Here is a 15,177-nt window from a genome sequence, read left to right on the forward strand (position 1 = left end):
TTGTTATTCTGTGTTTCCTAAAGTGACTGTTTATTAGTTTGTGTACAGCAATTATGTTTACCGTGTTTCAATTTTATATCAATCTAATGACATATTTCGTAGTAGTTGTAGTTGTAGTTGTTGTTGTTATGGACTTCAGTCCGAAGACTGGTTTGTGCAGCTCTCCATGCTACTTTTTCGTATGCAAGCCTCATCATCTCTGAATAACTACTGCAGCCTACATCCTTCTGCAACTGCTTACTGTATTCAACTTTTATTTTTCCTTTACAATTTCCCCCCCCACCAGTCTTCCCTCCAGTACTAAACTGGTGATCTTTTGATGTCTTAGAATGTGTCCTACTAACCGATCTCTTCTTCTAGTCAGGTTGTGTCTACACAGTACCTCTTCATTAGTTATGCTATCTATCCATCAAATCTTCAGTTTTCTTCTGTAACACCATGTTTTAAAAGCTTCTATTCTCTTCTTGTCCTAACTGTTTGTTGTCCATGTTTCACTTCGATACCTGACTACACTCCATAAAATAAATTTCAGAAATAACTTCCTAACACTTAAGTCTATATTTGATGTTAACAAATCTCCCTTCATAAACACTTTTCTGGCCATTACCAGTCTACATTTTATATACACTCTACTTCAGCCATCATCAGTTATTTTGATGATCAAATAACAGAACTCTTCTAATACTTTAAGTGTCTTGTTTCCTACACTATGACTCTCAGCATCACTTGATTTAATTCGACTACATTCCATTACCCTAGTTTTGCTTTTCTTGTGTTAATCTTACATCTTCCTTCCAAGACACTGTCCATTCTGTTCAGTTGCTCTTCCGTGTCCTTTGCTGATGCTGACAGAATTACAATGTCAGCAGCAAACCTGAAAAGTTTTTATTTCTTCTTCCCAAATTTTTCTTTGGTTTCGTTTATTGCTTGCTCTGAATTACTGAAGTGCCTAAACAAGTCTGCACTTGCAGGGAGAATGGTGTCAGCTGCAGGAGATATATAAAAAAAACTTGCGTACTTTGGTTACTTTCATTATGTGCAATGGGATCACATTCTAGGGTAACTCATCAAACTGAATGAAAGTTTTTAGCATGCAAAAATATGTAATAAAACTCATTTGTGGTGTAAATTTAAGAAAATCAAGTAAAAATGTGTTCAAGGAACTTGGTATTCTAACTGCTGCTTGTCAGTATATGACAGTTGTTCCAAGCAATATGGCTCTATTTCCAATAGCTCAATACATAGTATCAGTCATAGGATTAAGAAAAATCTACCTAAAGACCTAAAACCACTTACTTTGGTCCAAACAAGGGTCCAATATTCAGGAAAACACAATTTTCAATAAATTGCCAGCAACCATTAAAAACTGGTTTCAGATAAAGCACAGTTTAAACAGAGTTTAAAAGACAGCTCCTTCTACACCATAGAAGAATATCTTAACAGAGATTGTTAGACCAGCTTAAGTAACAATGTTTGTTAGCTTTCAGTTTTGACAGCATTGGGTCAATACAGTAAAAAAATAGATATTTTGTGTTTGATAAATGTATTAAAAGTGCATAAACTATGTTTCATTCTGACTATGTATTAATTCTGGAAATATTAGCAGTTCCAGTTTACTGTAATTTATTCGCACATTTTGACAACCTCCTGACAAATTATCAGGGTAGTGAGTATTATATTCAAATGTTTTATGATTTTTGTGTTGTATTTTCTGACTTGTTCCACACCCATGAGAATCATCTAATTTTTGGGTCTGTGGATCAAAAACTGACACTAACCCAGTCCAATCTAATCTAATCCAAATGTACAGACTGAGTAAGATTGGGGATAGCCTACAACCCTGTCTTACTCCTTTCTCAATGACTGCTTCACTTTCATGTCCCTCGACTATATAAATGATGTCAGGTCACCATACAATTTGTAAATAGTCTTTTGCTTCTTATGTTTTGCACCTGCTACCTTCAGAATTTTGCCTTTCCTCAGCATATCTTCTAAGATAAGTTATAGACCCAGTATTGCCTCATGTGTTCCGATGGCCTTGCCACAACGGCAACACCAGTTCCTGTAAGATCAACCAGATTTAAGTATTTTCAGGCTTTGCTAGTACTTGGATGGGTGACTGTCCTGTCTGCCAAGCGCTGTTGGCAAGCGGGGTGCACTCAGTCCTTGTGAGGCCAATTAAGGAGCTAGTTGATGGGGAAGTAGCGGCTCCGGTTATGGTAACTGACATGGCCGGGAGAGCAGTGTTCTGACACACGGCCCTCCATACCTGCATCCAGTGATGCCTGTGGGCTGACTATGACACAATGGCCGGTAGGTACTGTTGGCCTTCATGGGCTTTTCAGCTGAAGGTTTTTTTTTTTTTGCAACCATGACCTATTAAACTGATAGTTCGGCAATGTTCACACCTGTCAGTGCCCACTTCCTTTGTAATTTGAATTATATTCTTCTTGTGAAGTCTGAGGATATTTTGCCTGTCTCATAATCTTGCATGCCAAATGGAAGAGTTTTTTAATGGCTGTCTGTCGCAAGGCTTATCAGTAGTCCTGAAGGAATGTCATCTACTACTGGGGCCCGATCTCGCCTGAGGTCTTTCATTGCTGTACCAAATTACTTTTGCAGTATCGTATCTCCCATCAAATCTTCATCCATGTTCTCTTCCAGTTCTATAATATTGTCTTGAAGTTCATCTCCCCTGTGTAGCCCATGTGTACACTTCTTCCACCTTTCAGCTTCCCCTTCTTTGCTTAAGAATGATTTTCTATCTGAGCTCTTGATAGTCACACAGTTACTTCTCTTTTCTCCAAAGGCCTCTTTAACTTTCCTGTAGGTGATATGTATCTTTCCCCAAGTGATATATGCTTTTTAAATCACCATATTTGTCCTCTAGCCATTCCATCTTAGCCATTTTGCACTTCCTGTCAGTCTCCTTTTTAAAGTGTTCTTATTCTCTTTTGCCTGCTTCATTTGATTCATTTTTATATTTACCTCTTTCATCAGTTAAATTCAATATCTTCTGTTATCCAAGGATTTCTACTAATCCTTGTCTTTATACCTAGTTGATCTTCTGCCACCAATGCTATTTCATATCTCAAAGCTACCCATTTGTCTTCTACTGTATTCCTTGCCCCCCTTCTAATAATCTGTTGCCTAATGCTCCCTCTGAAACTCTCAACAACATGTGATTATTTCAAGTTACCCAGGTCTCATCTCCGTAATTTCCTACCCTTTTCCAATTTCTTCAGTTTTAATCTACAGTTTGTAACAAATAAATTGTGGTCAGAGTCCACATCTGCCCCTGGAAATGCCTTACAATTTAAAACTCTGGTTCCTAAAATTCTGTCTTACCATTATATAAACCAGTCTGAAACCTTCCAGTGTTTGTAGGTCTCTCATATATTTACAGCCTTCTTTCATAATTCTTAAATCAAGTGATAGCAGTGATTAAATTATGCTCCATGCAAAATTTTACTGGGTGGCTTCCTCTTTCATTCCTTTCCCCTTAGCCCTTATTCTCCTACTACTGTTCCTTATCTCTTTTTCCTGCTACTGAATTCCAGTCTCATATCACAATTAAATGTTCATATCCCTTTACTATCTGAATAATTCCCTATAGCTTGGCATATATCCTTTCAATCTCTTCATCTGCAGAGCTACATGACATAAACGTGTACTACTGTGGAGGATGTGGGCTTTGTGTCTATCTTGGCTACAATAATGTGTTCACTGTGCTGTTAATACTAGCTTACCTGCATTCCTGTTTTCTTTTTCATTACTAATCTACTCCTGCATTATCGCTATTTGGTTTTTTATTTATATCAATCGATTCACCTGACCAGGAGCCATGTTTTCCTGCCACCAAACTTCACTAATTCACACTGTATCTAACTTCAACCTATCCATTTCCCTTTTAAAACTTTTTAACTACCAGACTGATTAAGTGAGATAACATTCCCTGCTCCAGTCCATAGGAGGCTAGTTTTATGTCTCTTGTTGATGATGTCCTCTTGTGTTAAGTCCCGTATGGATATCTGAAGGGGGGAACTATTTTACCTCTGGTATATTTTATCCAAGAGGGTGCCATGATCATTTAACCATATAATAGAGCTGCTGGCCACTCGCAATACCAGCACAGCAAGGCCGTTTTGGTGATGTTGCAAGACCAGATTTCTCAGTCATCCAGACTGTTGCTCCTGCAGGTACTGAAAAGACTGCTATCCCTCTTCAGGAACCACACATTTGTCTGGTCTCTCAACAGTGCTTTTTCGATGCCAGTGCTTTTTTTCTGTACCATGAATTTTTTCGAGCATAGTGTTTTTCATGCATGTGGGTATGTATGTGTACATGTATGTATGTATGTACATATGTAGGTAGGTAGGTATGTATAAGGGCGCCCAAAAAGAAACAAACCAGAGGCATAATTATAGAAACCAGTAACCGTATGTTGGAAGTATTGACCCTGGCTGTTGAGACATTTGTCGCACTGCAACACAAGTGGTGAATGGCTGTCTCATAAAATTTCCGGGACTGCGATGTTAACCAGTTCCACACGTACAGCTGGACATCGTCGTTCGAGGTGAATCGTTTGCCCCTCAGAGCCTTTTTAAGGGGACCAAAAGGGGCTTCATCACAGGGAAGAGGTCCGGACTGTATGGAGGGTGGCCGAGAACCTCCCATTTGAATTTCTGCAGGAGTGCCTTGACTGTGTTGGTGGTATGAAGCTTTATATTGTGGAGCAGAATGATCCATGGGTGAGATTGCCTGGTCGTTTTGATTTGATCGCATGGCGTAGGGTGGTCAAGGTTTGCGAGTAATGCTGGGCATTCACTGTTGTCCCATGCTGTAGAAAGTGAATCAGAAGTGGCCAACTTGGTCAAAGAAGAATGTCAGTATAACCTTTGCTGTCCTCGTGTGGATGCCCTTAGCTTCTTTTGGTGATGGTGACCCTAGATGCTTCCACTGGAGACTTGTCATTTTGATTCTGGTTCAAAGTGATGACACCATGACTCACCTCCAGCCACCACTTATACAAGGAACGCATTCCCTTCCCAAGCAGAGTGCTGCAGATGAGCAAGACAGTGGACCATTCGACATGCTTCCTGGTGTGGTCGAAGACTGTGGGGGCACCCATTGGGCACACACTTTGCACATGTGCATTCGTTTCTTCATGATGGTGTGAACACTTCCAGTGCTCAATCCCACCATGTCGGCTATGGCGTTCAGTCACTTGGTGCTCCTGGGTAATAAGTACATCCACCAGCTGGACAGTGTCATCAGTAATGCAGTGTGGTGTTCCAGACCATGAATCATCAGCTAACGACACCCGCTCTTACCTGAAATGCTTGTGCCCCGCCTTGAACCTTGCAAGGGACATGCAGTGTTTGTCATACACTTGTGACATTCATCGATGATGTTCCTTTCCTCCTACTCCTTCCGCTATCAGAAAACAAACATCACTTATTTGCTCTTCTGTTGACACTTCCATGTCACTGTTTGCAATGTGACTAGCAGTGTTGGACAATCGGTGAATGCTTCTCCTAGCTCTGTATAGTCACGTGACATGCATGTGTGCCCTCTAGTGACGGGCTGTGAACTTCCACACTTTTTTCAGAACCACACCTCGTTACACACGCCGCAATATTACCCTCTTGTCACTGGTTTGCGCATAAAAACCTCATCGTCTTCATCAGGAACATCTTGATGTTGTCCTGCTGCCAGATTTTGTATCATTACTTGTGATCACCCTGCATTTCTCTCTTCTCAATCAATGTCAAGACCATAACTAACATTAGAGGTGCTATCTCAGTGAAACATTTGGCAGCAAATGCTGACTTCTACAACTTCATTGATGGTAGAATCCCAGTAATTTGTGTGAGATTAGGTTTTTGTTTCATCAGTTACAAGGCACATTCAGAAAGTAAGTTTCCCTATTTTTTAAAACAAAGACAACATCATTTAAGTACTGGGAATATTTCACATTTCTTGAAAGCACAACAGTCACATGCAGTGTTTCCTTGTGTGTGTATGAAATAACTAGCTTATACCCTCGACTTTGTCTGTGTGGGATTGCAGCCAATCAAGCAGCTTTCCCCACCCTAAATCACCACCTGTGAACCTCTTGGCAAGTACAGACACACATTCCACCTGTTTAGTGGAGCGAAATAGCAGTGCATTTTTGTTCTGACCGCTGTTTACTGGTGACATCACTGGATCCAACCCCAGGCTGGAGTAGGTGGTGGTGGTGGTGGTGGTGGTGGTGGTGGTGGTGGTGGTCTGATCACAGGCAGCACCTATCCCATCAGTGGGAGGGCTATTGTGAAAGCAGTCATGTGACCTATGAGGTAAGCTGCAACTACTGTGCTTTTTACCCAAGTTGATATGACAAACAACAAGCTTTCTCTCTGAATGAACCTTACCTACCCTATCAATGGCAGCACTACTGTGAAAGCAGTCATGTGATCTATGATCTAAGCTGCAACTGCTGTGCTTCTTGGTATGTTGGCATGACAATCACCAAGCTCTCTGTCCCTATGAGGGGCCACTGACAAGTTATGGCAAAGAGAGAGCTGAACCACCCAGTTGCTGAACATGCTGCCCAACACAATATGCTTCACAACCTGTGCCATCTGGATTGTTCCCATCAAAACCACCTTTTTCTGAATTGTACAGGTGGGAACTCTCCCTGAAATATATCCTATGTTTCCATAACCCCTCTGACCTCACCCTTCACTAGTCCATGTCCTTCACCCACCTATCTGCTTCCCTGCTTCCACTCCAGCACTACACAACCTTCTATCCCACTAACACACCCATTACTCTTATTCCCATCTTCTGTTTCTATTCTTTTTGGGGGAGGGGCCTAATCCAGTCCTCTAAGTTTTCTCTAAGTAAAGAAACTGATCAAACAATGGAAACTTCAGGTTGGAATATCAACAATACAAGGGAAAGATAAATATCTACTCACAGTAAAGATGACACATTGAGTTGCAGACAGGCACAATGTAAAGATGCATATGCATTATGTTTTGCCTGAAGCCTTCTTCTTAAAAGAAAATATACACACATTCGTTAACACAAGCAAGCATGTCTCATGAATGAATATGTTTGTTTCCTTTCAAAAGTTAATGTGAAAGTGTATTTTCATTATATCTGTTTGCAACTCAGTGTGTCATCTTTGTGTTGAGTAGTAATCTGTCTTTTCTTGCATTGTTGATACTTTTGCTGTGCCTGCCTGCAACTCATCATCTCCTCCGTAAGGTGAGTAGCAACCCAATCTTTTCATAATGTTGTCGTCACTCCACCCCAGATTTTCCATTGCTTAATAATGATAATATTAACTAACTAACTAATAATAATAATAATAATAATAATAATAATAATAATAGAGATTGGCTATACAAAATAATTAGACAGTGTTGGCATGATTCTAGATGTCTTAACTTGGTATTGCTTCATTCTGCTTAGAGGTTAAAAGCTTAATAAAGTAAAGAGCTGCTTTACGACTCAAAATCACCAGCTCCCATTTGCACGTGTCTCATATACCTTTTTTCCCAACAGAGGCATTATGTCCAGTTGGACTGACTTTGGTAGGACCATTTGATGTTTTGTGTGGAAATTTGGGTCCAGGAAGCAAGTACAAGAAATCAGAATATCTTCGCCATTGGAGATATTACTATGACCCACCAGAATTCCAGGTAAATAACTGTTGGGAACAGTAAGTGTTCATAATCATAGTGAGGAACACAAATCACACATGCTCCAACATGTAATGAATGTTTATCAAGTTTCTATTATTTTTAAGTAATTTGTTCATAAATTTTGACATGAAACATCCACAGCCCTTTTTTGTAGGTATTCTGTGAAAGTGTTCATATTTATGCCACCCCTGTATCTCAAAAGGGAATGCTTCCATCCAGCTTGTTGAACAGTCATACAATTGTTTTCAATGTGAGATAGACCTAACAAAATCAACTGTACAGAATTTCCATAATTTCTTAAAGACACTCTTTTTACGATATAATGGAGTATCTCTCCCGGGACAACTGGGAGCTCTGGGAAAAACTCGGGAGTTTTTCATCTGGAAAAACTTGGGAATTTTTAGAATTCCGTAAATTTTTCATTGTATTAGTTTTCATTTAAATTTGTGTAAGTTTGACTTTTAAGAAAGAACTGATACCCTAACAAAGAATTTTACCTTAGCCCACTACTGCTGAATAATACTGCAGCAATGAAATGTAAATGAGAGAATAACACCAAAATAAAACTTCAGTTGCAAGGAAAGTGGGCCATTTACAACAACAAAACACAGTGCACACACAAGTCTCTTGAGATGAAAATGAGGCAAAGGCTTTATGACAAAGACTATGCAGTATTTCGTAACAACAAATGTACTTTTGATGAGCATTACGTCACAGTTGTTTACATTTCTAACAGATCATGGGAAAATATTGCAAATGGTGGCCTGAGAAGCGTTCATTTCAAAGTAAAATTCCATGCAAGATGAATTACAGTATATTTGAGAATGTGCAATGAATTTCTTAAATTGTGGAGCGTGTGACTCTCATTGAAGGATCAGCTATTTAAAAATTTTCGGGCCCTGTAGACTAGCCACTTACGCCATTATTTAAAATTTTACTGGCACATTTGTGTTTGTGTCATAAATGATAATACTCACTAAAAAAGACCAAAATTCAAGGTGATGGAAAAAAGTGTAATTATCTTTACAAAAAAGGCTAAGTGTTCTGGTGTGCAGAGATATGTGTTGCAATAAGAGCAATACCGGTTTGGTTCTTTTCTCCTTGTTTTGGCGATGAATTGTCTCATCTTCTCCCAATGTTTGCTACTGCTTCTTTCTAAGTAATTCTATAAATAGACAACAGAAGCCAGCACCAATCAAGTGACAGGTAGCAGCACATTTGTACCTTGCTCTCGTACAAAATTAGTCCAGTTTTAGAGTGATAGGTGGTTCACATAAAGCGAAAACAAGTGTCAAGTGCAACAACTCTATTCACCACTCTGAAATTTGCTTTCAATTAGGACAAGTATGGTCCATTAAATTTTGGGCATGCAGCCGCGCAAATAAAATTTCCTCCACTGATATTTCGGTCGCATATCGCCCGGCCATCCTCAGAGTGAGTCACAAGACTGACGACAAGATGCCAAGTGTGGCCTTATATGCTCCACTGCTGCAGTACTGTGCATGCGAGTCGCAGATGCTGGTTGGCGGCAGAGAAATAGGCTTACACATGCGCCGCCTGTGGCGAAGGTGTACAGACATTAGATTCGCTTATCAATATATGATAGGCGGCAGTGACACCATGACGACTTCTCCACAGTTTAATTATCGCAAAAGCTGGATTCCATGCTTTGTCCAAATTAAAACCATTATATCTATTTATTAAATTATTAGCTAATCTAATCTCTATAGCTTCTTTGAAGACAGATTCGCAAAAGGAAGAAGTGGGTGTTAAAATCTTCATATCACTGTAATTCATGGCCTGCCCTGTATCAATACAATGTTCGGCCACAGCTGACTTGTCTGGCTGTAATAAGCATGTGTATCTTCGATGCGTCACACACCTCTCATAAACGGTGTGTGTTGTTTGATCTACATACGACTTCTCACAATTTCCGCAAGGAATCTGATACACACCCGCTTTATGAAGCTGTAAATCATCCTTTACAGAGCTGAGCAAAGCTGCAATCTTTGTGGGGGGCCGGAGGATCACTTAACACAGCGTTTCCCTAGAATACAGCCTATCTTCGAGGAAAGAGCACCCACATAGGGCAAAAATGCACTAGATCTGAAGGAATCACTGTCTTCTTCCCCATCACATATTTGCATTCTAGATTTGTATTGAATGCTCTACGATTTTGTTGCGGAGAAAATTCATTCGATTAAAAAATGCTTTTGGGTATGTGAGCTCTTCTTGCAAATTATATTTATTGGATTTGCAGTGCGCTCTATGCACTAAGGTCTTTAAGGACACCTATGGTCTGTGAAGGGTGATGGCAGCTACTGGCATGAAGATATAGATTTGTGTGTGTTGGTTTCTGATATACGGCATGTTCTGAAGTGCTATCCACTTCACGGCGAACGACGACGTCCAAAAAGGGGAGGCAGCTGTCTTTCTCTATTTCCATAGTAAATTTGATGCTAACATAGATGGCATTCAGATGCTCAAGAAATCGATGTAACTCATCCATTCCATGTGGCCATACCACAAATGTGTCGTCCATGTACCTCCAGAAGACTGTTGGTTTAAAACTTGCTGAGTCCAGTGCCTTGTCCTCGAAGTCTTCCATGCATAAATTAGCTACCAGAGGGGAGAGAGGGTTTCCCATGGCAACACCATCAATCTGCTCATAAAATTCACCATTGAACTGAAAATAAGATGAACATGTGCTTTTATAATCTTATTTTCAGTTTAATGGTGAATTTTGTGCTTTTATCATCGTATTTTCAGTTAAATGGTGAATTTTGTCAACCTAAACTTAGGAGCGATTTGTCCATCAACATTGACAAGAGTTAGATAATTCCTCTTCTGCATTTGTTCCAGACTGTAGTGATTTTAAGAGCTATGAGGGACTTGTCCTTCCTAAACTCATTTGTACAGTGACCCAGTCTTAAAGTGGTTCACACTCAAAAGATTGAATTCTTTGTCCAAATTAACTGACAGCTAGATCTTCGTCGGCTGGACAATTCATGTCATCATTGTCTCCATTATCTCTGTCAAATAAGAATGGAAGAATGGTGCTAGTGGTCAATCAGTTGGAAATCCTGTAGAAAAGGTGTCAAGTCTCCAGCAAGAGTCTTAGAAAAGGCAGTTTTTGGACTGAGTAGCTTGTCCTTGAGGTGATGTGTCATTATCTTGTAGCTAGCACATTTTGGTTTGTTTTTGTCTTCCAGTTTTGGAACAAATATTTGAAGAAATGGAAGCATTACTAAAGCTTGCTCAGCAACTTCCACGTTCTCCAGAAATTGAATTGCGCATAACTTCAAGGGAAACAGATCCGATTCTGTTGTATAAATATACAGAGCTCTTCTGGCAGGGACATCCTTAAAAAGGTTGTAAAAGGCATGTAAAATGTGAATTAATCATCCATTGTGTCTCCTGTATTGCAGACTTGAAGGTGCATGAACAACATGAAGGCCACAAGTCCCAGTTTTCAATAGAACTGTCTCTGTCCCTTCGTTTTCTTTCAAAAAAGTTCCCTTAAGAACGTGAGTTCGAAGCTAGGACTGCCCATCAATACTTGTAAAAAAAGTTTTTTCATTGCTTCACTGGGTATTTTTTTCTTGAAGGACTCGAGTAGTTTAGATGCTGTCGAACTGCTGGGAAAAGCCAATGTGTAGTAAAGAGTGCATACTAGATTTTTTTTACTGCACTAAAATGTTCATCTGTATTCTTTTGCACACCCTGTTGAAGTATTCATCAAAATAAACAACAACCCATGATACATTTATGAGGTCAGCTTTAACTTCAGACTCAAAAAAAGGGAGCTAGTCCGTATTGCATGGTATAACCAATTTTGTCCTTTTGTAAACACATGCTCTTGGCCACTTCACTATTGGGGAACATAATGGGAAAAAGTAATATTTTTCTTGCTGAACTAGGCGGTGACTTGTGTGAAACGATGCACTACAAATACCACAATATTTCTGCCTTTGTTACTTCATCCTTTATTGTCATCTGATCAAATCCTCTCAGTTTATCCCTGGGTTTTGATGTTGCAGTGAGGTTCTTCTGCAGAGGCAAACAATTCGAGCAGTCAGTGTCGCTGTTGTTGGTCCAGCGGAATCTGTAGATGTGTTAGTGGAAGTGGAACCTGCCTGCTGGGTTGAAGTCTTCACTGCCAGTTGTGTGTTGACATACAAACTTGCTGTGCTTCTGATGGCAGCTGCTTTTGCAATGTGCTTCTTGGATTTTGTCATGTGACCTGTAAGAGCCGATCTTCCTGTAATACTGATGTTATAGGGGTCCCTGGACATATTCACATTTAGCACTATAATGCTGGAGCTGAAAGCCAGCTGCCATGAAAACAATTTGACAGGGCGCTGTCTCAGTGATTGTTGGTGGGCAACCTTTATTGGAGAGAGAGGACCGATAGATGTAAACAAGGTTGATCCTTGTTGTTACGCATGACAAAATATGACACAAATGAGTGGTACCCACATTGTCAGTTAATAAAACTCTGCTCCACATATGAGCAGAACTGAACTCGTCAGGTGAGCCAAGCACACTGATTGACTACTGACAAATTGGGTGATTTGAAAAGCAAGCGAGACAGGTTTGACAATCCCGTCTCTGCCAAGCAACATTCATCATAAGTTACGAAATTACTAATAGCTTTCTTTGACCTTTTTAGAAACTATCAGTGACAAGAATATCAACCAGTCTTACTCCAGTAATCTGTTGTGTGTTTTTAGCTAATTTTGTGTGTACAGTAGGGTGCATCAGTTGTAAATATGAAAGATGCTACGGCCGCTGTGCTCTCTGACCAAAGTTATGAATGCTGGTTGGCATATCCCTTTGCTTTCATTTCGCTCTAGCTCAAAATCTTGGTCGCTGCTCTTCACACACTCCTCCCTTCTTCTCTCCAAGATTCTCTCATTTTAATTCTCACTCCTGTTCACTTTTTCCCCTCCTCCCCCCTCCGTTGCCCCTTCCCCCTCCCCTCTCTGTATCTCTCGGCTCTATCCTCCCAGCCATGATTTCTAAGTTATGAAGTCTGCGGTTACCAACAAATTTACTTCCCAATTATTTTACAATAGAGGTGCTATACTGTGTACTGTATGTAAAATTTCCAACTTGCTTGGAATGATTTACCTGCTTAAGTTTAAAATAAGGTGTTACTTCATCCGGTATGTTGATCATGTCACTTTTTAAGTATCTATTCACACCTAAAAATATAATAAATGCTCTTCAGGTGTTATTGTGTTCACATTATGTTTGCTAGCTGTTCTTTGATGTCCCCCTCTACATATTTTTCTACTTAATCAAGTCGACAGTAAAGGAAACACTGTGGATAATATTTCACATTTTACTTGCCTTGTAAAACCTATTTAAGGATTTCTGTGCCAGAATGGCTCTGTGTATTTTGACCATGAAATCAGAACGGCTGCCCTTGATCCGATGGCTGGAGACTTTAGTGGCAGAGTGCACCAATCTTGATTAACAGTTAACTGTGGTTAAGTTGATATATAATCCTGTTCAGTGCAGTATTCTGGTGCACCAACATCGATCTAAGTTAAACGAGGGAATCGACCGCGGTTTTATTTAACCGGGGCTCTTTCCCGATTTTCTTGACATAACCACGGTTTTAGAAGCATACGCTATTAAAATGGTGGCGCATTTTGATGTTATGGATGGGATTGAGGAAGATTTGTTATACCTTGACCATTTAAATCATGTTGGAGTGATTGTGGAAAGGGGAAACCCTTTTGAAGATTATGGTGACAGGAAGTTTGAAGAGAGATTTCGTCTGTCAAAAGAAACAGTGTGGTGATTATTAAATCAAATTAATGATAGGTTAGAATTTCCTACTGATCGGAATAATCCTGTTTCTCCGATAAACAGACTTTTGATTACTTTAAGGCCAAATGCAACAGATGCATTCAACATTCTTATTGGGGACAACAGTAATACACATCATACAACAGCACAACGAATCATCAGTGATGTGTCAGACATCATAGCGTCACTGTCTCCTCGCTTTATAAAATTTCCCACAAGAGAAGAAATGCGCTCTGTGATCTATGGTTTTAGTCAATTGGACCGATTTCCTGGCATTCTTGGTACCTTGGATTGTACCCATATAAGAATTCAGTCTCCTGGAGGACATAATGCTGAACTTTTCTGCAATAGGAAATCATATTTTTCCTTTAACTGTCAAACCATTAGTGATCACAATTTTTTAATAAGAGATATTGTCGCTCGATGGCCAGGCTCTCTGCACGACAGTACCATATTTCTCAACTGTGCTCGCAGAGCTCAATTTGAAAACGGAGAAATACCACAAGGTCACTTATTGGGAGATAGTGCTTATTCATGTAAATCATACTTGTCAACTCCACTTTTAAATCCGCAAAATGAAACAGAGCATCAATGTAACAGGTCTCGTATTAAAACTATAAACAATGTTGAGAGAAAATACGGTACGTGGAAGAGAAGATTCCCCAAATTATCTGTAGGAATAAGATGTAATCCACAAGAAGCAATGTCAATCACTGTGGGTTCGGCTGTCTTGCATAATATTGCAAGGAGTACAAGCAGTGAAGAACCACCAGAAGATTCTGAAATTTCTCGACTTTTAAATTAGTTACGTGATGAGAGAGGCCCCAACATTGAAGACAACGAACCAGTGCTACATGGACAGCAGATGTATCGTGATGATACATTACCTGGAAGAGCAGTTTGCCGTGCTATAATTAATGAATATTTCCGATAATCTAAAATAAATTCAGACATTGTTCGTAATGAAAAATTATGATTATAGTTATGGGATTTCGCCGTATTTTCAATTTTTCAGATTATTTCAGCATGTAATCTATTTTGTTTCTGCTGTCTAGTGAACATAAAAGTACTCACTGAACTGGGTGTGTGATGCGAAATTTGAGGTTTTGTTGTGCCAGGGACAGGATGCGCTGCCTACTGACAATTACCCAGCTGCTGCTTTTCTGAGATATTTTTTTAGTGTGGAACTGTTAATAATTCATTATTAAAGATATATTTCTTGCATCACATTGGTTGTGAAAGCAATGCAGTACTCTGTTATTTATATACATGTTCAGTTTCTGGTTATGTACTTAAATTTGAGAACAAATGACTCCATTACATTTAGAGAGTGTGAGAGTGAAAGCGAGTGGAATAAAATATAGTGGATATTTCTGTATTATGTTCAGTATAGATCCTAAACATCTCCTAAATTTTCTACTGTAACAACAAACATGTGAATGTCCAACAGTTTTGCAATATTAAAAGAGCACATTCTTTATTATTAGAACCTTTCAGTTTAGAGATTATTTTACTGCACTTCTGCTCAGTATTAATGCAGTCTTATCACCTAGATTAGCTTAAAATTGTGAATATGCAGTACACACATGGGCGCAAAATAATCATTTGTGTAATAACATAAAATGACAGATTGGGATTGTTTGTTAAATTGTTTCCATAT

The 15,177-nt window shown here is 39.4% G+C and overlaps 1 protein-coding gene across 1 annotated transcript in view; it reads left to right on the top strand.

Moving 5' to 3' along the window:
• The window catches only part of LOC126282241 (histone PARylation factor 1), a 114,482-nt gene that overhangs the window by 19,135 nt on the left and 80,170 nt on the right, over positions 1-15,177 (top strand). Inside the window, exon 4 of the mRNA XM_049981828.1 lies at positions 7,558-7,694. Coding sequence (XP_049837785.1) covers positions 7,558-7,694 — 137 coding nt within the window. The remainder of the gene's footprint in view (positions 1-7,557; positions 7,695-15,177) is intronic.

The sequence above is a fragment of the Schistocerca gregaria genome, chromosome 7 (assembly GCF_023897955.1).
Source record: "Schistocerca gregaria isolate iqSchGreg1 chromosome 7, iqSchGreg1.2, whole genome shotgun sequence".
Classification (NCBI taxonomy): domain Eukaryota; kingdom Metazoa; phylum Arthropoda; class Insecta; order Orthoptera; family Acrididae; genus Schistocerca; species Schistocerca gregaria.